The sequence below is a fragment of the Microcaecilia unicolor genome, chromosome 9 (genome assembly GCF_901765095.1).
Source record: "Microcaecilia unicolor chromosome 9, aMicUni1.1, whole genome shotgun sequence".
In the NCBI taxonomy this organism is placed as follows: Eukaryota; Metazoa; Chordata; class Amphibia; order Gymnophiona; family Siphonopidae; genus Microcaecilia; species Microcaecilia unicolor.
This window is the reverse complement of record NC_044039.1, coordinates 13,612,790-13,637,192: the sequence shown is the minus strand read 5'-3', so window position 1 is coordinate 13,637,192 and position 24,403 is coordinate 13,612,790. Positions and strand designations below refer to the sequence as shown.

Below are 24,403 nucleotides of genomic sequence, written 5' to 3'. Positions count from 1 at the left end.
CTCTGGTGTCTGAGCGTTACTGTGCAGGACGCTGAGCTCTGGCTGTGCTTCAAGGAACTGACTAATCCTATTTAATAGAATGCACCTCCAACATTCTGAAGCCGAGAAACCTCGTGTGGTTGGTCACTTCTGCTTGTGACGAACCCGGAAGTACGTGATGTCAATTCAGGAAATGGATACAGAGAGCAGGAATGCCTCAGCCATGCAGTCAGCTTCAGAACGTTGAAGGTGCGTTTTATTATATAGGATAGGAAGGTCTATGGAGCTATGTGCATTTCTGGCTTCGATATTACAAAAGGTTGTGACCCGCTAGGGATGGTACTGACATTCATGTGGGCATCCTAAAAAATTCTAGGGGTTCATTTGAAACAACTGCTTCATTTCAGTATTATTAGAGCCCTGAAGTTTGCTTTAACTTTTGTTATTCTTCAAGGGCAACATGACAACAGCGTCTGTCTTCCATATCTTTTCCCATAATGTTTAGACGTTCACAGTCACGCTGTGCCTGGGAATAACATCATGGCACTGATGATGATGGATTTATCTCTTGAGAGTTATTAATGAATCCGACTATGGAATAAATTCATTGGTGACCAAGAGAGGCTGCAGGACAGAGGACACAGAGAAAAAGCGAGGTCACCTCTATTCACCTATAGGAAGTCTGAATCAACCCCTACAACAATGAGGGCCATAGGTGAGTTCTAATGAAACAGAAGCATCTCAAATGCATCTTCTGCAGATGAACATACGGACTGAAAGATACCATCATGCCACCAGCAAACATATATGCATAGAGGGAAAAACACTACGCAGTGCAATGTTACTGTTCATTCAAACTCAATGTACAGTGAGGCTGAAATAAATTAAGAATTTGTGCATTCTGGTTACAAGGCAACAGCATTTCATTTGGGGATTCTGACGTAGAATAGCATTAAAGCAGGTGAAGACCACCATTTTTACCAAGACAGACGTAGGTGTTTGAAAGCAGAAATAGAAAGAAAGCTGAAGTTCCCCTACTGAATTATAAAATCAATCTCAAGGAATCCTCTGCTACTGGGAAGAATATCTGTCTGCTTACTGTTATAACTACCTATCGTTTCTATACTGCTACCAGACATATACAGCGCTATGTCTGTCTGTGGACTTGCCTATCCATCATAGCAGCCAGCTCTATGGGTGCTAGTGGGTGCTGAGCATCCCCAATATTGAGCGAGATCCTTCATCGTGTCTTCATTTGTATTGTGTTTGGTGGCCGAAATCATTTTGAAATGTTGATGCTTGTGGTACCCAAGAAGGACAGTATAGTGAGGAAATGCAGTCCAAAACAAATGGCAAAGAACCTTATGTCCTTAAAATATTTATTGATATCAGCGAGAAAGACAAGGAACTTCCATAAGTACATAAGTATTGCCATACTGGGAAAGACCAAAGGTCCATCAAGCCCAGCATCCTGTTTCCAACAGTGGCCAATCCAGGTCACAAATACCTGGCAAGATTCCAAAAAAGTACAAAATATTTTATACTGCTTATTCCAGAAATAGTGGATTTCCCCCAAGTCCATTTAATAATGGTCTATGGATTTTTCCTTTAGGAAGCCGTCAAACCTTTTTAAAACTCCGCTAAGCTAACCATATTCTCTGGCAACGAATTCCAGAGTTTAATTACACATTGAGTGAAGAATCATTTTCTCCAATTCGTTTTAAATTTACTACATTGTAGCTTCATCGCATGCCCCCTAGTCCTAGTATTTTTGGAAAGCGTAAACAGACGCTTCACATCCACCCGTTCAACTCCACTCATTATTTTATAGACCTCTATCATATCTCCCCTCGGCTGCCTTTTCTCCAAGCTGAAGAGCCCTAGTCGCTTTAGCCTTTCCTCATAGGGAAGTCGTCCCATCCCCTTTATCATTTTCGTCAACCTTTTCTCTGCACCTTTTCTAATTCCACTATATCTTTTTTGAGATGCGGCGACCAGAATTGAACACAATATTCGAGGTGCGGTCGCACCATGGAGCGATACAAAGGCATTATAACATCCTCATTTTTGTTTTCCATTCCTTTCCTAATAATACCTAACATTCTATTTGCTTTCTTAGCTGCAGCAGCACACTGAGCAGAAGGTTTCAAACTTGACTTAGCGCCCGAATACCGCTTGGCTCTTGCGGTAATTTCATTTTTGGTGTGTGTCCAATTCGCGCGTCTGAAAAATATTTTCGCCAAGTGGCATCTGGCGCGGGTAGGTCATTACCGCCAGGTCTATGGCTGGCGGTAAGGTCTGAGACTCAAAATGGACGCACGGCAATTTTGATTTTGCCGCATGTCCATCTTCGGTGTGGGGGGGGGGGGGAGGAGAAGAGGCCTTTTAGCAAGTGCGCAGAAAAATGATTCTGCGCATGCCCAAAACCCGCGCCTACAGTACCGCAGGCCATTTTCAGCGCACATTCTGCTTTCTAAGTCTCGTGTATATTTACAGAACAGTGCTTAGGCAGAATTTTGGTACATACCTACGCACTTATATGTTGCAATTCTAATGAAGACCTAAAATCAAATAATATAAAAACATAAAATTTAAAACTTTTCATCTAAAATATACCACATGTATGGATTATGAGACGTGACACATATGACTTCAAAATGCTAAAAAGACAAAATTCAAAAAAGTCAAAATTTAATCTTAATAATAGTAAACCATAATAAAACATATTAAAAATCAAACATATAAACGGCGAGTGACCGAACTCACTTGCAAATGCACAGTAGAGACTTCCCTCTCTGTCCCGCCCCCGTGTCAATACGTGAAAGTATTTAAATTATTTGATTTTATGTTTTTAGACGCCTGATGAAGGCTTTATAGCCGAAACACGGACCGTGTTGGGTCCCAATAAACTTTGTTTTGGTGCTCTGACTTCCGGGTCTTCTGGACTGGTCATTTTGGATCTGGCTTTTTTCCACTCTTGTGTGTTTTGACGTTCTTGATTTGTTTGTGGACGTATTGGACCTCTTTTTTTCCTGCTATTCTAACGAAACAAGCATACAACTGTGAGTGCTTTATAGAATCGCCCTGAATATCTTAAAGTATATTTGCATTAAAGGGGTTTTTTTTTTTGCATTCATTCAACATTGCTTAACTTGAACTTTCTAATATATTTCTGCTTGTATATTATTGGGAGAAAAAAACAAAAAACAAAAACCTTTCTGTCCCAGGAGAGAAATCAATTTAGTTCAGCCTCCTGTCACATGCCAGAGCTGTGCATACAGTAACTCTCAGCTGAGAAACTGCAGCTCTCCGAAGGCGAAGCAGAGGCTAGCAGAGCTTTTACTTAGGTCTGTCCAAGTAGCAAAATAAACCTACCACAAGGGACAATCCAGAACAGCCATGAGACACAACATAGAAAAGGAGAACATAGAAGGAAGAAACACTGATTAAGACATCACACACAAACAGTGGTAAAAACCATGGAGAAATGACCATGCTAAAACACGGCATGTACAGGTCAGGCTCGTTTTATCTACCTTGGCTGAGACGCAATGTCAGAATTTGAGGATGACTTTAAAAAGCCTTCTACAGACACAACAGCAAAATGTAATAAATTTGCATTTTTAAAGCTAACAAAATCTAATGAATGCTCTAAATTATTAAGGCCTTTCTGCTCTGCAAAGAGCTCATTACCAGGGGTGACATCCGACTGCAGTAATGTGAATATATTTTGATCACCACATCACAGAGAGAGAACTGAGGTTTAATACCATGTTTGTAAGCGCTTAGTATTACGGTATACACCATTATTGTTCCGAGATGCTATAATATCTTTAGATTATTTTTTTCCATTTCTTCTAAATTGTCACAGTATTAATTTTGCTAATCCTAAATTAAAGGGCTCTTTTATTAAAGTGCATTGAGGAGTTATCACAGGGTTTAGCACACATTGTTAACACGGCGGTTTGTCACTCAGGTGCTTTTTATTAAGCAGCGCTAGGGCAAATGCGCGGGCAACACATGCCAATTGGCTCCACTACAGGGGTAGTGCCGGCGCCCGGCAGTAGTTTCGAAGTTGGCACACGCTGATTCCCGTGGTAGAAAATCATTTTCTATTTTCTACCACAGGGGGCAGTGTGGCTACACTGGCGCGTGCTGCCTGATTACCACACGAGTAGCACGTGAGGCCTTACCACTAGGTCAATGGGTGGTAATAAGGACTCAGGTAGTAAATAGCCCTGTGCTAGTTTTGATTTTACCGTGCAGTCCAGACGCGGTTAAAAAATGGCCCAGCATGCGCCAATTTCACGCATCTACACTACCGCATGCCACTTTTTACTGCAGCTTGGTAAAAAGGGCGAAAAAAGACACGGCCGTGCGGCAGGGGTGTAGCTAGGTAGGGCCACGGGGGCATGGGCCCCCACAGATTTAGCCCTGGCCCCCTCTACTTTTGACCCCCCCACCGACGACATTCCCCTGCCACTTTTGACCCCCCCACCGCTGACCCTCCCCCGCCACCACCAGGTACCTTTGCTGACGAGGGTCCCCAACCCCCTCAGCCAAAAATCTTCTTCACCACCGTTCTCCGGCGCTTTCGCTGATCTGTTTCTATGATTCCTGAGACTCCTGATGTCCTGCACGTGTGCACGCAGGACGTAAGGAGTCAGGACTCGCAGAAACAGATCAGCGAACACGCCAGAGACTGGCGCTGAGGAAGACTTCGGCTGGTGGATGTTAGGGACTCTCGCCAGCAAAGGTACCTGGCAGCAGCGGCGATGGGGGAGGGTCGGCGGCGGGTTGAAAGTGGCAGGGGAGGGTCGGTGGGGTGGGTCAAAAGTGGCGGGGGGGGGGAGGGGGGTCAGCGGCGGACTAAACTGTGCTCCCCTACCTCAGGCTCTGGACCCTCTTCCCGTTGGTCTGGCTATGCCCCTGCCATGCGGTAAGATTGCTCTTACTGCATGGCCATGCGGAGGGGGGGCACTTACCACCACCCATTAAGGTGGCAATAAGGGTTCCCGCGCTAACCCGGCGGTAACCGGGTAGAGCACGGCGCTGCCCCATTACCACCGGGTAATCCCCTGCGGAAATATTTTTTGAATATTTCTGCTAGCACCGGAAATGCCGCATGCTGGGGGTGGAACTACCGCGGCACCCGCTTTGGGCCAGTGGTAGCTCCAGACTGGCACGCGGGAAGCCTGCAGTGGGCTTACTGCGCTTAGTAAAAGGGTCCCTATGTGCTTTGAAAATGAGCCCCGAAATATTGTTCAGCTCTAGAGACGCATGTACAGGTGTCTGAACTACCATAGTGCGACTGGTACATGGGTACATGGGAAGTAAGCGTTAGTTCTTAGTAAAAGGACCCCAACATGTGCTAATTCCCACGTTAACTGCTTAACACACTTTTGTAACAGCGCTCCCTAATGTCGTAAATGTGGCTAGTTTCATATTCTGATGTCTTTAGTTATTCTGATAGTAAATGATATCAAGTTGACTTTTTAACATAAACAAATGTTATTTTCCTAAACTTCTAACTCTGAGTTACCATTTGCTGTGAAACCACTGACAACATTTGAAAGCTTGGTCATTTATCCAAGGCAATATACATTGTACAACATCTAATATTATAAGAACAGGAACAGTATTACATTATGCAAAACAAATTCAATATAGATATTTGTCAACAAAGTATATAAGATTTATCCTGGGGAAAAAAACCGCAATACTTATCATCATTAGTACATTTTGCTTGGAGACAACTTAACATTGTGAATTTCATTGTAAATGAACTAATTTGAAAGTACTTCTGCACTGGCAGCCGTCACATGTTAGTTAATCAGTTCATACCTGGAATATCGGATCGATGGAGGCGCTGTAAATGCATTTAACCCTAACAATTCAATTCTTGTATACCGCTAATCTAACAACGCTCTAGGCCCTGACTTGCAAAGAAGCTCCTCTGTCTGAGCAATACTATAGTGGAGGAGACTACACAATCTCACATCAAGGTGTGCAAAATAAATGTTATTAGATCTTCACAAAGACTCAACAAGAATCATGTTTCAGCCTATATGGCCTGCATCAGGAGTCTAAAATAACATACAAAATATAAATTTTTACAACTATAGATAACAAATGTAAATGCATATAAATAACAAAAGCATAAAATAAAACCCTAAAAACATAAAGAAGATAAAAAAAAAGATATAAAAAAGACATTCAAAATTAAAAACAAAAAAGTTCAAAAATATAAAACAGTAAATAATGCATTGACTAGTGGATCTTAAAAACCATGCCACAATATATATTCTTCAATAAAGTATAAAAAGGACTAAACTACGTTACAAATAGAAGTACTCCTAACTAGAAAGATCAGTATTGGACATCAAATATGTGGTCAATACTCACAATGTAAAACCTGTCTGGCGTTGATATTAACTCAGTCTCGTCTGTCACACAGTGTGGTGCATCTGTTGTGTCTGTGTCTTTATACAGCTTTTTTCGTTGCCCCCCCTTTTCTGAGAGACGCTCATGGTTGTTCTGTACGGCACACTATATGAGCGTTTACAAGAGAGGTTTGACGCACTCATTTTTTTCATATAGTTTATTCCCCTTGGTACTCTGTATAGGTGTTCAGTTTTATAAGAGAGTCTTGACATGATTTTTCATTTTGTTTTCTATGTAAGTTTTCTCTTCAGAGTTTTTTTTCCTCATTCATATAGGTTTTACATTGAGCGTATCGACTACATATTTGATGTCCAATACTGATCTTTCTAGCTAGGAATACTTCTATTTGTACCGTTGTTTAGTCCTTTTTATGCTTTATTGAAGAAAATATATATATATTGTGGAATGGTTTTTAAGATCCACTAGTCAATGTATTATTCACTGTTTTATATTTTTGAGCTTTTTTGTTTTTAATCTTGGATGTCTCTTTTATATGTTTCTTAAATCTTCTTTATGTTTTTAGGGTTTATTTTATGCTTTTGTTATTTATATACATTTACATTTGTTATTTATAGTTGTAATTATTTATGTTTTGTATGTTATTTTAGACTCCTGATGCAGGCCATATAGACTGAAACACGATTCCTGTTGGTTTGCCTGTCTTGGATTTGTGGAGGATAATTCTTCTGTTTTGCTTTGGTTGAACAATACTATCATCACGTCTGCAGCACTTAAAACTTAAGCCTTACCTAATGAAAGTAGACCTGCTATCAGAAACACATAGAGGTCAATATTCAAAGCATTTTAAACAGCCAGAAATGGCTCTTGGCCATTTAAATTGCTTTTTCGGGCTAACCTGGCATATTCAGTTGCCTTTAACTGGATAATGCTGTTGAAAATGCCTGGTTAGTGCCTAAGCTTATACAAGCTACTTTGTGGGCATTTGGTGGGCACAGTCAGCTCTTAGCAGGTCAAGTGCCAATATTCAACCCTTAACTGGGTACTTCCCACCCCCAGCGCGCTATCATATCCAGCGCTACAAATATATATTTATTTTTGTAGCACCGGTGTGTACCTGGCAGTACTCGGGCAGTGCCCTTTGGTGACCGGTTACCGTCAAGTTAGTGTGGGAGCCCTTACCACCACCTCAATGGGTGGCAGTAAAGGCTCCCCCTGAAATTGCCACATGGCAAGTGCTTTACTTGCCATGCAGCCATTTCCTGCAGAAAAGCAAGACCTACTTTTTACCTGCTGTGGTAAAAGGGGGGCCTCGGCGCACATCAAAAACTTATGCTGACATAAGTGCAGGCCCCCTTTTGCCAGGGTCGCCGAGGGGGGGGGGCAGGGGGATAAAATTCCCTGGACCCGGGCCTCCAAGGGGGGCCCAGTGCCGGAGTCAGGCCGCCGGCGCTGCAGTCCCCGGTCTCACCTGCCTGCCCCCTCGGCTCCGGGCCCCCTGCATTCGAAGCGGCAGTCAAAGATCGCCTCCCTTTGGGCCTTCCCTCCCTGTGTCCCGCCCTCAGGAAACCGGACGTTACATCAGACGAGGGCGGGACACAGAGAGGGAAGGCGAGGCCAGAACTGAAGAGAGGCGATCTGCGACTGCCACTTTGAATGCAGGGGGCCTGGAGCCAAGGAGGCAGGCAGGTGAGACCATGGACTGCAGCGGCAGGGGGGGGGGGGCGGCAGCGGTGGGGGGAGTGACGGGGGCAGCAGCGGCAGGGGGAGCGACAGGGGGCAGCAGGGGGAGCAACGGGGGGCAGCAGCGGAGGCGGGGCGGCCTTGCCCCGGGCCCGGCCCAGTCTTTCGGCGGCCCTGCCTTTTGCCGCAGCTTGGTAAAGGGGGCCCAGTGTTAACTGTATAAAAAGAACTGCATGAAACACAGTCCTATCTTTATGCGATTCCTTGTAGCTGGCTAACTGCTGAACACAGCACTTAACTGGCTATGTTTTAGCCGGCCGCATATGCCCGGATATTCAATCCCAGTGCCCGAACATGGCCCAACATCGAATGTCTGGGAATAAAGCCAGGTGAACACAATTGTCTGCATATCAACCACTGAATAGGCTCATTATCATTCTACAGTATCCTGGACAGGTTTTGGTGGAGAGCATAAACCTTATAGGCCAACATAGAAGTCATTCAATGACATTTTTCTGGAACATTTCTATTTTAATATGTGTAAGACAGCTCAGGGTAGGCAAAAGGTGAGTTAGCAACTACAGCACACTTCTTGTAATATCCAATAAAGGAATGTCTTACACTGCTTTAAGGTTAGCTCGGCAAAGGAGAATTATACAGGTAAGATAGAATCGTACTAATTCTATAACTTTAGCGCCTAAATGTAAGCACCATTCATGCACTACTGGCACTTGTGAACAACAGTTTTACTGTTACGTGTGTTAGTGCTAGTTGGGTGATAGCTCCTAATTCTAATTGAATAACAAGCTAATTATCACCAATAATTGGCTTGTTAACAACCAATTATTGGCACTAATTAGATTTATTTGGCATGTACGTTAGAGAGCTGCACAGGAATGGGGTAAGCAAGAATCCCGCGGTTACCTTGGAGATCCCACGGGGATGGACCCAGGTCCTGCGGGGTTCCCCCGGAAGTGTTAGAGAGTCGAGCCTTGCCTTCCCTCCCCAAGTCTCAGGGTGCCCTCCCCAAACGTACGTCAATACGCCCTGGTGGTCTAGTAGCCTGCTCGGGACAGGAAAGATCCCCCTCTTTCCTGCCCGCCGCTGCTGATCCTCTTGCTCCCGCAGTTTCTTTAAAATGGCTGCGGAGACTTCAGGCGGTGGCCTCGCGAGACTTCCGTGGAAGCATTGTGAGGATACTACTTGAAGTCTCAGCAGCCATTTAAAAAACAAAACAAAACAGCAGCAGTGATAGGATCAGCGACAGTGGACGGGAAAGTGGTGATCTTTTCTGTCCCTGAGAGGACACTAGACCACCAGGATGTACTGAGGTACATTCAGGGAGGGCACCCAGAACTGTAGAGCAGGAGAGGTGGATAGATGGAGTCACGCATGGTGGGGCTTGGGTGGGAGGGTGAGAGGGGGCTGTAAAAAAGGGTTGAGGCAGGGAGGGGCTGGAAAAACGTTTGGTAAGGGGGCAGTGCCGTAGCGGGGGCGGCTGGCACCCGGGGCGGGTCGCCGCCACGCACCCCCCCTGGGTGCAGCACCCCCTCCGGTGCGCTCCCTCCCCCCCCCCGGAGCACATTGTAACTTACTTTGGCAGCGAGGGGCGGGCGGAAGGACTGATCCGCCCCCGAGCCCACGTTGCTGGGAGCTGCATCGGCTCCATTGGTTCCTTGCTCTCTCTGCCCCGGAGCAAGGAACCAAGGGAGACGACACCCCTCCAGCGGCGTGCAGCCGGGGCAGACCGCCCCACCGCCTCCCCTTCCTACGCCACTGTAAGGGGGACATATATGGAAAGTGGGAAAGGGAAAAGGGGAAATAGAGCACATGGGATAGAAGGGGATGGAGAGGAAAGGGCGACATGCTGCTCATGGATGTTTGCTTTTTTGAAAATGGACATCTTTTAAAAATGTGTATTTAGCAGAGTATGGAAGAAAATGCATTTATTTTACTTTTACCAGTATTTTCACTGCTTATAGAATCTGACTTTCTTGGGGGGGGGGGGGTCAAGGTGACTGTGTGGTGAGGTGTGATGCGGTGTGCTGGGGGCATGGCTGGGTGCAGGGCCGCCAAGAGGGGGGGGGGGCAAAATTCCCCAGGCCTCCAAGGGGGGGCCCAGTGCCGGGGTCAGGCCGCTGGCGCTGCAGTCTCTGGTCTCACCTGCCTGCCTCCACGGCTCTGGGCCCCCTGTATTCAAAGCGGCAGTCGCAGATCAGACAAGGGCTGGACACAGAGAGGGAAGGCCAGAAGAGAAGCGATCTGCGACTGCCGCTTTGAATGCAGGGGGCCTGGAACCATGGAGGCAGGCAGGTGAGACCGCGGACTGCAGCGGTGGGGGGAGCGACGGGTGCAGCAGCGGCAGGGGGAGCGACGGGGGTGGCAGCAGCGGCGGGGCAGCAGGGGCGGAGGCGGGGTGGCCTAGTCCCGGGCCTGGCCTAATCTCTCGGCGGCCCTGGCTGGGTGGGCCGTGTGTGTGTGTGTGTGTGGGGGGGGGGGGGGGGGGTGGAGGAGATTACTTGCAGCAGAGAAGGGCGGGGATGGGATAGATTCCCGTGGGGATGGGTGGGGACAGGTTAGATTCCTGCTGGGATGGACGGGAATGGGTTAGATTTCTGTCCCTGTGCAACTCTCTAATGTACGTGAGTAAACTGAGGTGCAGGATCCACACCTAAATTTTATGAGTCGAAAAAGGGGGCGCAGAAATGACAGGGTCATGGGTGGAACGGGGGCATTCCTAACATTTACACGCATTGTTATAGAATACAGGGGGATACAAGTCTAATGTAGACAATCACATTTGCACCACATTTCAGTTAGTGCAAATGGCTACGCCTAAAGATAGGCTCAATTCCCAGGCATAAGCATGCCTAACTTTAACCTCAGCTTATAGAATACCTTTTTTTTAGAGCCAATTTTTTTTGCACCATATATAGCATTCACCTCTAAGTGGTATTCTCTAACTTTAGCCTGTAAATGCAAGGGGGCATGCACAGAAGGAAGTGCAAGGGCGGGTCCAAACATTTACTTGTGTAACCTACAGAATGCTATTACTTAGACGCTAAGGTGCCATATTTAGGTGCATATCTGCTATTAACATGAGTGAGCATACTTAAATATTGGCGCATAAATGCCGACTTACGCAGTATTATAGAATGCCGTTATAGAATTAGCGCTCAGCAAGCTACATCTTGGTACCTAACCTTTGACCCTCTTTATAGCAGGGGCCCTGAGATCCAGTCCTCGAGGTCCATAACCCAGCCTGTTTTGTCAGGATTTCCACAACAAATAGATACAAGATCTATTTGCATTCTCTACTTCCATGGCATGTAAATTGATCTCATACATATTCGTTGTAGAAATCCTGAAAACCAGGCTGAGTTACGGACCTCGAGGACTGGATTTGAGGGCTCCTGCTTTGTAGAATTGTCCCCCCAATGGGGACAGTTCTATAACTGAGCACCTCCGTTGGGGAACCCGGATGCAACATGGGGAGCACATATTCTATAATGGCGTCTGTGTGCACCGATTCTGCTATAGAGATGGCAGACATATGTGTTCATTTAGGTGTGAGATACAACAAAGAGTACCAAGAGCCTTCGAAAACGGGGCACAATCTTCCAATATGGACCCTACACAGCGCCTGTGTCAGAGGTCAAATGAGTTCCGATGTAAAATAAATACCGTTTGCAGCAACAGACCTTCTCCTTACAAATTAAAAAGAATTTCATGCGCTTAATAAAGTGATCGCTTGGCACGTTAGGAACCAAAACAGTCTCCTCGTTCTTTGATAAATCGATTTTGATAAATGGTTTTGATCGATTTATCAAAGAACAAGGGGACTGTTTTGGTTCCTAACGTGCCAAGCGATCACATTATTAAGTGCATTGAATTCTTTTTATTTCATAAGAGGAAGGTTTGTTGCTGCACAAGACATTTATTTTCCATCAGAACTCATTTGACCCCTGACACAGCTGTCGGGTCCACATTGAAAGCAGTGGCATAGCTACGTGGGGCCGGGAGGGCCAGGGCCCCCATAGATTTGGCCCTGGACCCCCCTGCCGACCCTCTCGACCCCCCCGACCCCCCTCCAGCCGCCAACCCGCGGTCGCCTGCCTTTGCTGGCAGGGGACCCCAACCCCCGCCAGCCAAGGTCCTCTACTTCTCGCAAAAGGACGTCAGAAACAGAAGGAAGCCTTTTGCGAGAAGAAGAGGACCTCGGCTGGCGGGGGTTGGGGTCCCCCGCAAGCAAAGGTAGGCGACGGTGGGTTGTCGGCGGGAATGTGGGTCGAGAGGGTCGGCGGTGGGGTCGGCAATGGCGGGGGGGGGGGGGGGGTCGGCGGCGCCGGGGGGGGGGGGGGGCTAAAATGTGCCCTCTCACCTCGGACTCTGGACCCTCCTCCCGTCGAAGTCTGGCTACGCCCCTGATTGGAAGATTGATTATTAAAGGAATTGTGTCCCGTTTTTGAAGGCTCTTGGTGCTTTTTGTTGTATCGTAGACTTTGGTTTGTACTTTGGACCCTCTCTATGCCGTTTTACATTTAGGTGTGCCCAGAAATGCCAGGTCTACGGTGGGCGTAAATGGGCACACCTAAGTGTGATATTTATGCACATAACTTACAGCACTTTGTAAGTTATGCACATAAGTGGGACACACGCCCATGTCCCACCCATGCTCTGCTTAGGCAGTTGTGCATGTATGTTACAGAATGCTGGTATCTGTACAGTATACTCATGTACATGCTAGTATTCTATAACTTACTTTCCCAAACGGCACCTAACCTTATAGAAGGAGGGGGAATGTTGATACGTGCTCTGCTGCCATATCAGATTGACCTGCTCACTTGTGTTCTTCGGCAAGTGCCTTGATCGCTTTCTTGCATGCTTAGCGAGGTCTGTCCTAGCTCCGGAGAAAACCGACGAGAGTATCACAGCTGCAGTGCAAGCACATAGCGACTCAACCTTTTTACTAGTTCTAGAAGGTTCCATGCTAAGTTTAGAGCTCCATTCATCAAGGGGACAATTCTAGAACCTGGTGCTTCCAGTTAGTTGCGCCAATACCATTGTCTGAGCACCGATTCTACAATGACATCTGTGTGCCAAGCTGCTGGTGTAGAAGACTGGAATATACCTGACCTGGTACGTCTAAATTTAGGCAGGACCATTTACACTGAATTAAGGGCACCCATAAATGGGCATGCCTAAGTATGTCATATGATGCGCATATCTTTTAGAATTCTATAAGTTGTGTGTGTAAGGTTGGAGACCCATCCATGCCCTTCCCATGCTCCCCTTGCAGTTACACGTTGAGGCCCTTACGTGGTACCTTATAGAATGATCAATAGAGAATCCACAAAGCGTGGAGAACTCAAAGAAGACCCACGGATACTTTGTAAAACAAACAGAAAAGTGGGCACAAAACCAGGAGTCCCAGAGACTGGATCACAGTAAAGCTAAAACCAAATTTTATTAATTAGTATATTTGACTCGACACAACCGTTGTGTTTCGGCCAAAAGACCTGCATTTTTTTTTTTTTGCCATCAGCTGTTTCTTCAAATTTACTGCTGAACCCTTCACGCAAGTGATCCGTTCCACGATCCAATACAAAGGTCTTTTTAAAGACCATTTATACACTATTCGCCAGTATTTCTTATTCTGGATCATCATTAGCCGTCTACCTTAGTATTTAGACTCCTGATGCAGGCCTTTTGGCCGAAACACAACGGTTGTGTCGAGTCAAATATACTAATTAATAAAATTTGGTTTTAGCTTTACTGTGATCCAGTCTCTGGGACTCCTGGTTTTGTGCCCACTTTTCTGTTTGTTTTACCTTATAGAATGATGCATAGTGCACTTACATATAATTTTGGTGCCTGAGATATGCATTAAGCATTACATAAGTGTAGGTGTGACGTTATAGAATTGTCCTGCCCAATTTTCCCATAGATACAGAATGGTGAAAAAGCCTTAGTACATCAGGTCCCCAGAATACCTTAGGAACTTCACAGCTGCTCATTTACCTCCAGTATTGCTTCGTAATTATGGGATACTACTACCAGCTAAATCAAGGTGCATTAAGTACAAAACATCTGCGTTGGCTGTCAATAGATAACTTCTGCTGACTGGGGTACAAGTAAGACAGAACAATTTACCCATGAAATCCAAACCGATGCAGATTACGTTACCTGGTCTTTCATGGTCTTCCCTAAATCTTTAACATCTTTCATGTTAATGGCATTCTTTCCTCCCTTTTCCTTCCCCTTCTTTTTGTTCTTCTTTTTGAACAGACATTTTTTACAGACACAGAAGCAGCAGGTAAGAATTAAGAGCACTGCTACTATGGCTATGGCTATTAAGGCCCATTGTGGCACTGGAAGAGAAAAAGACACGGCGTCAAGTTAACGAGTCTTTAAAACATGCCAACAATAGTTCATCTCTGATCGAGCAATAAGAGATGTTCAGTAGCACATTATAGGTTAATAATGCATTCCTTAGCAATTTGTGTTCAAGATTTTAGCTCACATACTCATGATGTCATTAACTAGTAAGAAGGCTGGCATTCCGTTGGTCAATACCTAAACATGCATAGAAATGACTAATGTGTTTTCATTGGTGCTCTCTCATGTGATACTAAACGTGCATTCTTAGATATCAATCAAATGAGTCCATCAGTCATCCAGTTCATGCCATTTTATAATGAGCTGCTTATGCATCTTAGAAAATCATTCACTTGTTTTGTGTAAAGCAATATCTAATATCGAATGATATCAATTCAAATAGCCACATCATACTTTTCGTATAGAGTGATTTTATAGAAAAGTTCAATAGGGTAACATGCCTATACCATGTGCACTTACTGAGACAAATCATAGACGTTAAGCTCCTGACAAATGGTAAAGGATAAAGTTTAGGGTGGCCAGTATTTATTTTGGAAGCAAGGCTGTGTGCACATCCGTAACAGAGGTGCAAGTTTGAGTTAGGGTGTGGGGAAGGGGGGCTGAGTAAGGCTGTTTTATAATATGGAGGTGATGTAGTGGGTCAGTAAAAGAGGAAGGGTGGTCATTTGGTACAGGGAGAAACCTTACTGGTACCCAAGCACTTCTGAAGGGCTCAACCTCTGGGGAAATTTCCTGTCCAGCCCTTCTCTAATACGAGGAAGTGAGAAGATGGGGCACAATTATTTTAATAGATAATCTTCCGGTATCAGACCAATGGCAATAAAAGATATTACTTTCTTTGTTAGGTACTTCTTTTAAGGGTCACAGTGTGGATTACCTTATTTTGCAGCTACTATCTTTGAAAGGTGTGAAATATAGACTTTGGAACGAACTTCTGTTTGCAAAGTATATTTTGTGAATCTAGGAGATTGACTTGTATACCTTTTCTTTTGGTACCTATGTAATTGTTATGCTTGGGTCTTTTTGTTACCCGCCTTGCACCTTTTTTAAGGGATTTGGCGGGATACAAGCCTCTAGTAGAGTACAGTATATCAACCTTTGTATTAATTGTAATGTTTTCCATTTCGTAATGAACTTGCGTGTTATCTGTATAATGATTCTTATGATCCACAGAAAGCATTTGGTTCCCTTAGAAAAATCTGCTTCTGGTGAGTGACAATTGAAGGAATTACCTTTGATTTAATGATCAAGAAAATAAAAAAAAATGATCCCTGATCCCCTTGATCAGTTTTAATAAGGTTATTTTTGCCAACCCACTGCCCCGTGTGATAATCAATCCATTCTAGACAGCGGTTCTCAACCTTTACCTCATACAGCCCCCACCCAATAACTTCAGATGGGCTCTAAGCCCCCCCATTCCCATGCTTTGCAAAATGTAATAGTTATTTAAGTTATTGTCATTAATTCTTACTCATTCAAAGGAATACAAACATATACAAATGTATAAAATTCCTCTGTCCTCAACAGTGGGTCAAGTTGGCTTACCTCTCCGATTCCTCTTTCATTTGGCACTGATTAGGCAAGTGGCTCCTTTCTACATTATGGGGGAAAGTGTGTGTGTAGGGGGGGGGGAGGGAGGAGTAGAAACAGACAGCCATGCTCATTCCCCAGTCCTCACTGATTTAACAGGCAGCCAAACAGGGACAATATAGACAACCCAATTCATCTCCAACCTCTTTTTCCTTCATTGAGTGGAGAGGGAGGGGAGAGAGAAAGAATCAGCTGTTGGTTTGATTCCTATCTTGTTCTTGCCAGGGTAGTGATGGCGGTCTCTGTTTGTGCCCCTGTGAGGGCATTACTCCTCCCCATATCGAGAACCATTGATGTAGGTTAAGATTGCTGGCAGACACTGATCAAAGGCAACGCATGTGATGACTATCAATCCATCTTTGCAAGTCGTAAAGAGCTATTGGGGTTTTACCATTGCTTTTCATATTAAAGAGGCATAAGTTTGCATAAATTCTTTCTAGCAAGCAAAACAAGTCTTGAGTTTTCATTTTTGCCATGCATGCCCATACTAGACCTTCTGCAACGCTAATGTTTTGCAAGGAAGAAATGAAGCCGACACCTGAAGCATGCAATCAAACCGATAATGTTCTCCTTACGGATAAACATTCCTGATGCTGCCTTTGCTTGCCTTATTGTGCACTGAAATAAAAGCCCAAAAAAAAAAAAAATAAGATCAAAATATCTGGTAAACAACAGAATCTGAACTATGTCTGTCATTTTCTTTCTTGTTATTTCTTCTGCCTATCAGAGCAGTATGATAGCTCTTCGCTGTTAACATGAATGCCGCTGCAAAGATTACTCACAGAAAAAGAAAAAAGGAATTAAATTTGACATGTGGACTTCAGTGCATCACAAAAGGAAAATGGAGAGAGAAAACTGGTTGATGAAAGGAGCCAAACAGAATGGAAATTATAATTCTAGGAACACACGTGACTGTAGATATTGCATCTTGAAGCAGCAATTTCAAGCTATCTGGAAGGAAAAAGCTTTCTTATTTATGAGCACGACGATGATATGGACTCTTGTTAGGCAACAGCAGACATTTCTAATTGGTTTTACTGTTGGGCTAGAGGCTGCCTCTTTAAATTCCTTTTGTATCATCAAATGTTGAATTCACGGATCATGTGCACAGGAGACAGCTATGAATCCTTAATGCGGTTTTCTTTGGTCACCCACTGACAGCAACTTTCGTTTGTTTTAAAGGACCACTTTCAAGTATGTTCAAACATATTAACCTTTGCTTATACTGGTAATCAGAAATAATGAACGTCTTTTATTCAAAGTTGTGCTCAAGACCTTAGAGGTCTACGGTCAACTTTTCTTTAAAAACAAGCGTTACACTTAGAAGACTCAAACATGCATAGTTAAGTCATGAGTCTGACAGCAGTGCCAGGATTCACACAATGCATTACCATATACAGCGTTTCCCTCTTTTCATCTGGATTTGCACTAAGAAGTACAATGACTGTGGAGTAATCACACAACTGAGGGCACTGATGCTGATTGACACTGTGGAATGATAGGCACCATTTCCCATGGCCATGAGATCAGTGGCTCTTAACCCAGCCTCAGCCAGTTGGGTTTTCAGGATATCCTCAATGAATATGCATGAGGTTGATTTGCATACACTCAATCCCACGGATTCTATATATGGTATTGAAAGATCGGTGTCGAAATTTAGGCACGGATCCAGATGTGCATACAACCAAATTAGTTAATGAGCTATCAAGTATGAATTAATAGGCCTTAACTATCAATAATTGCACTTAATTGGTAGTAATTTGGATTTGTGTGTTCATCTGCTTGCATGTTATTCTATAACCCTGAGCATCTAAATCTCATAGTGCTTGCACGCTATTCTATAAGCCTGAGTGTCTAAATCTCATAGTGCTTGCACGCTATTCTATAAGCCTGAGTGTCTAAATCCCATAGTGCTTGAACATTATTCTATAACCCTGAGTGTCTAAATCCCATAGTGCTTGCATGCTATTCTATAACCCTGAGTGTCTAAATTCCATAGTGCTTGCATGTTATTCTATAAACCCTGAGTGTCTAAATCCTATAGTTCTTGCACGCTATTCTATAACCCTGAGTGTCTAAATCCTATAGTTCTTGCACGCTATTCTAGAACCCTGAGTGTCTAAATCCCATAGTGCTTGCATGTTATACTATAACCCTGAGTGTTTAAATCCCATAGTGCTTGCACGCTATTCTATAACCCTGAGTGTCTAAATATCATAGTGCTTGCATGTTATACTATAACCCTGAGTGTTTAAATCCCATAGTGCTTGCATATTATTCTATAACCCTGAGTGTCTAAATCCCATAGTGCTTGCACGCTATTCTATAACCCTGAGTGTCTAAATCTCATAGTGCTTGCATGTTATACTATAACCCTGAGTGTCTAAATCCTATAGTTCTTGCACGCTATTCTATAACCCTGAGTGTCTAAATCCCATAGTGCTTGCATGTTATACTATAACCCTGAGTGTTTAAATCCCATAGTGCTTGCATATTATTCTATAACCCTGAGTGTCTAAATCCCATAGTGCTTGCACGCTATTCTATAACCCTGAGTGTCTAAATCTCATAGTGCTTGCATGTTATACTATAACCCTGAGTGTCTAAATCCTATAGTTCTTGCACGCTATTCTATAACCCTGAGTGTCTAAATCCCATAGTGCTTGCATGTTATACTATAACCCTGAGTGTTTAAATCCCATAGTGCTTGCATATTATTCTATAACCCTGAGTGTCTAAATCCCATAGTGCTTGCACGCTATTCTATAACCCTGAGTGTCTAAATCTCATAGTGCTTGCACACTATTCTATAACCCTGAGTGTCTAAATCCAATAGTGCTTGCATGTTATTCTATAACCTGAGTAAATCCCATAGTTCTTGAATGCTATTCTATAACCCTGAGTGCTTAAATCCCATAGTGCTTGCATGCTATTCTATAACCCTGAATGTCTAAATCCCATAGTACACAACTCAAAAGTGGGCATGGCCAGGAGAAGGGCATAGGTGGATCAGGGGTGTTCTGAAAATTTGCATGTAGTTTTATAGAACAGCTCCATTTATGCACCGACATGCCGTGGGTTGAGCACCAGCATTTACACCAGGTTTCAGCTGGCGTAAATACTAGTGCTCAACTTTACACAGGAGAATCACCTCTAAGTGCTATTCTAGACAGGGGACTCGTCTCGGAGTGCCCTTTATAGAATACTGTCTGATGCCAGTTGTTGAGCTCTGTTTATAGAATTGCTCCCAATGTGTCTCAAGAACTGGGATGAGAATTTCTGCCTTAGATGTTAAGGAATCCCCATTTCCTTTGGCATAATACACCACCACAGACTTTTTGGAGATTGCCAAGCACCATTTAAGTGAAAAAGGATCTTAAAAATGTCAGCACAATGGTTAATATTAATTGATGTCCAGTCTACTATGGCCAATATCTTAAGTGCCTTGCATGTAGTCTGTCTACAACAAACGACTGACATATGAACTGAACGTAGGCTTCCTTATGCTTTCTATAATTGAGACTTGAGGAGGGGGACATTTAATTTTCTAAAGGTTTTTCCATCTAGAAAGGTTGTTTTTATGCGGAAAAGATCTTGAATAAAATTCCCCCACGATGCATGTGTATAAAGAACACATAGACTGACCCCATCCCATCAATACTGAGCTGCATTTGACTGGCCAGGATCGGCACCTGGCTGGTTAAATGCGGGGTAACCGGCTATCCACCGATTTTTAAAGTCAGACTGGCCACGTTTGGCTTCCATATTTGCCCACATGAAACCCTGGAATATCGTTCGCTGGTCTGACTTTAACCAGCCGGCGCTGAATATCGGCTTGGCCGATTAAAGTCTGACCGCCCAAAGTTAAACAGGATATTCAGTGAGGGTCACCGAAAATGGCCCGGCATTGAACATCGGCTCTCAATGCCCACAACGGGAGTTAGCCAGTATACCAGTCTAACTCCCATGGTCTGAAAATCGGCCTTATGTGTGTTTTTTGATATTAATTGTTTTGTATTTTTATTGATTGTAAACCATATTTATAAGTACAAAAATATATAGGAATACATTATATGAATCTTTGACGGAAACAACCTGAAAGGTTCTTGATCAGGAAGATATCAGAAGGATGAGATTAGTATGCATAGGACATGAGGGTGGATATCGTTGGAGAGAGCAGCAACTACCAGTGGCTAATCAGTCATAATTACCAGGAATGTGCTAATGTTGATAAGATCAACTTTGATAAAAGTTACCCTTACAGTAGGCGCAAGATCAAAAAGCGCCCTGAAAACCTGAATGCCTTCATACTCCTTCCCCATAAAATTCACGTTTAAGATCATCCTTTCTGCTGAGCACTAGAAAAATGTTTTTGATTGCTTGTAATTAAGAGCATGCTTCAATGGCTTTTGATGCTTGCCATTCAAATGAATTTCCTTCTGTATGAGGACATCTGCATTCACTGAGGTATCACTTTTTTTTTTTGTTACATTTGTACCCCGCGCTTTCCCACTCATGGCAGGCTCAATGCGGCTTACATGGGGCAATGGAGGGTTAAGTGACTTGCCCAGAGTCACAAGGAGCTGCCTGTGCCTGAAGTGGGAATCAAACTCAGTTCCTCAGGACCAAAGTCCACCACCCTAACCACTAGGCCACTCCTCCACTGTTGCCACTATTTGAGATTCTACATGGAATGTTGCTATTCCACTAGCAACATTCCATGTAGAAGTCGGCCCTTGCAGATCACCAATGTGGCCGCACAGGCTTCTGCTTCTGTGAGTCTGACGTCCTGCACGTGCAGGACGTCAGACTCACAGAAACAGAAGCCTGCGCAGCCTTCTACATGGAATGTTGCTAGTGGAATAGCAACATTCCATGTAGAATCTCCAATAGTATCTATTTTATTTTTGTTACATTTGTACCCCACGCTTTCCCACTCATGGCAGGCTCAATGCGGCAATGGAGGGTTAAGTGACTTGCCCAGAGTCAGAAGGAGCTGCCTGTGCCTGAAGTGGGAATCAAACTCAGTTCCTCAGTTCCCCAGGACCAAAGTCCACCACCTTAACCACGCGGCCACTCCTCCACATGGCAGTTGCTTATTATGATACAAAATATTTCCCACTTTATTGCTGGATTATTTACTGACAGGGATACACAAATGACCTAAAAGAAGAGCAGGGCCCAGACTTTTAGGTGCAAATAAGAACATTTTGGGATTTATTTCTAACAAAATGGTTGCTCAAGCTATTGCATTTTAATTTCTTTAGTGTCAAAACTTTCAAAAATTGGCATTGTATATAATTTTACAGAATGTTCACATTTTTCTTATTATTAGTATATTATTTTTTGTGGGTTTTTTTGTTTGTGTTTTCTTGTTTTGTTTGTGGTTTTATAAGATCTTTAATGGGGGAGGGAGACAAGAGAGGTAGGGGAAGATGGCAAGCATTAATGTCAGCCACAAAACCAGGTCTTGAACTGAAAGATGATGAGTAAAACTGAATAAAATTGAAAATACCCAATGATCCACATACCAGAAAAAAAAACCAAGACACCTAAATTAGGCGCACTGCAGGTGCATTCGATAACAAAGTGGAAAAGTTTTAGAAATGTCTACGTCCATGGCCACACCCCCCTTTAATTAAAGTGCACCATGTTACAGAATACGTTTAGCAAGTTGTGCGCGCAAATCTTAATTAATGCCAATTGGTGCTGATCATTGCTTCTTAACATCCAATTGACAGTGCTGATTAGCTAGTTTACCAATTAAAGGCGTCTTTTACTAAGGCGCGCTCACGTTTTTAGCAAGCGCTAAAACGGAGGGAGCGCTAAATGTTTGAGATGCCCATAGGAATGCATTGGCATCACTACAGTTAGTCAAAGCAGAGCTGGCTCTAAGTCAATAAGTAGTGACTTGGATGTTCCCTTAGTTCAAATCTAAACTTGAGTTGTTCGTCTATCACTTTCAATAGTGAATTTAAACATTGGTCTTGAGAACAGCCCATACATCGGGATTTTCAGGCTATTGACATTTGATATTCAAGCATTAGCCCACTCATTCTATAATGGGGAGCCTACATTTGAAATATGCGCACTTAAATTTGTAGAATACCTAGCAGTCGTGCATGTGTAACATACAGTAGTAAATGCTACCTGAGCACCCGGTGCTATTTTGCAATCGACATGAGCAAAGCATTTGGAGGTTAATTCAATAAAAAGTGCTAAACCTTGGGGGGGGGGGGGGGGGGGGGGGGGGGGGCCTCAGCTAGTATTCTAACAAATCAGTTATAGAATACTAGAGTATGTATCTAGTCACACACCCACACAACCACAAATGCCATGTCTATAGTTGGTGTAAATTGTCATGCTTAAATGTGGCAGTTGTGCGTGTAAATGCAGAAATTCTATAAAGTGCGCGTAAGAAGAATGGGAATGCCCATGCCCCTCCCAGGTGAATGCTTTGTTGCAGTTACACACAAGAACACTTAGGTGCCCAGAAAAGTATCTATCCTGCTTATTTTCGAAGGAGAAGGGCGGCCATCTTCCGACACAAATCGGGAGATGGCCGGTCATCTCCTAAACCCGGCCAAATCGGCATAATCGAAAGCCGATTTTGGCTGGCTTCAACTGCTTTCCCTCGCAGGGGGTGCGTCGGCAGGGTGCCCGGTTGGTGTTCTGGCATGTGAGGGGAACCACTGCACTATAATTCTGGCTCCTCCCACGACCAAATGGCTTGGATTTGGCCGGGTTTAAGAAGACCACCATTAGTTTCCATTATCGGTGAAAACCAATGGCGGCCATCTCTAACGCCGGCGATCTTTAAGGGCAGCCCAAATGTTGAGATTTGGCCGGCCCCGACCGTATTATCGAAATGAAAGATGGCCGGCCATCTTGTTTCGATAATACAGTCGGGTACGCCGCTTAACGGGGCCGTCATTAGAGATGGCCGCCCTTATAGATGGGCGCCCCCGTTCGATTATGCCCCTCCACGTGCATTTTTGCACCTAACTGCCATTTTGTTCCTGTTTTGGCACTTAACTACCACTATCTGCCGTTATCACACCTAGAGTTAGGCTCCTAAATTGGTGTCTAATTTATAGAGTACACTAGGTAGAATTACCTCCTTAGCACGAAAATGCAAGGAGGGTGCTCACAGGAGAGGAGAATGACTGGGCCATAGGTGGGACTCCCACTTAGATGGGTAATTTATGAAATACCCAGATTCAGCAAATGTTTATGTTTCTTTACAATTGATGAATCACTTTTTTTAACAAATAAATCAAAGTGATTTACAAAATAGATCAAATCAAATACAAAGAAAAGGAACACCAAAAATATACAGGAAAGAAATTAATCATACAAGATAAAACTTAACTGCGTAACTACTGCACATTCTTCAAGCTCTACAAAAACTCACTGAATTTTTGAAAAATAATTTTTTAAGAGCTACTTTAAAATTCTTTAGCAAGTGTTCGGATCTTACATACAACGGAAGACTGTTCCACAAAAACGGAGCCATAAAGTAGAAAGCACTTTTCCTTGTAACTTCATAATACACCTGCCTAGGATTGGGCATCAAAAGTTAGCCGCTGGAAACAGGGCCGCCGAGAGACTGGGCCAGGCCTGGGACAAGGCCGCCGCCCCCAGGCACACCCCCTCACCCGAGGTCGCCGGGCCCCCCCTCCACCCGCCACTTGGCCCTCTCTCCACCCCCGGGCCCTCTGCACCTTCGAAAGCGTAGCAAGCAGCGGCAGACCACTCCTTCCTTCCGTGTCCCGCCGTCGTGGAAGTTACGTCAGGCGAGGGCGGGACACGGAAGGAAGGAGTGGTCTGCCGCTGCTTGCTGCGCTTTCTAAGGTGAGGCGCCTAAGTTCAATGCCAGGGAGCGACGGAGGGCGGGCGGGCCGGACTGCGGAGGCGGCGCCGGGGCCCCCCTCCGGAGGCCTGGGCCCGGGGAATTTTGTCCCCCCTGTCCCCCCTCTCAGCAACCCTGGCTGGAAAGATTCACGCTGAAATCACATTCTATAAAGGGCGCTCTGCGCCACATCCCCTTTATAGAATAGTGCTTAATGCTGATTCCCATAACCAATTTTGGGTGTGTTGGCTTCACGGAGATTTAATGACAGGAGATGGTATGATATCACAAGACTGAAGCTGGTTTCCACCCACTCCACCCATGGAGATTTTAATTCTCCCCAATGCAGCCACTGCCATATTGGTACACCCAAAACAATGAAATTGATAGGGCAACAAGCGCCGCCTAATGCCTTCAACCCATAAAATGGGTCAGATAGGTTCATGGCTCTCCTGTTATCAAACCTCCTCGGACTTACACCAATTGAAACCTGGTGTA

At 44.3% G+C, this 24,403-nt stretch overlaps 1 protein-coding gene across 1 annotated transcript in view; it reads right to left on the bottom strand.

The window, feature by feature from the left end:
* The window catches only part of SYT1 (synaptotagmin 1), an 805,134-nt gene that overhangs the window by 142,133 nt on the left and 638,598 nt on the right, over positions 1–24,403 (bottom strand). Inside the window, exon 5 of the mRNA XM_030215015.1 lies at positions 14,251–14,435. Coding sequence (XP_030070875.1) covers positions 14,251–14,435 — 185 coding nt within the window. The remainder of the gene's footprint in view (positions 1–14,250; positions 14,436–24,403) is intronic.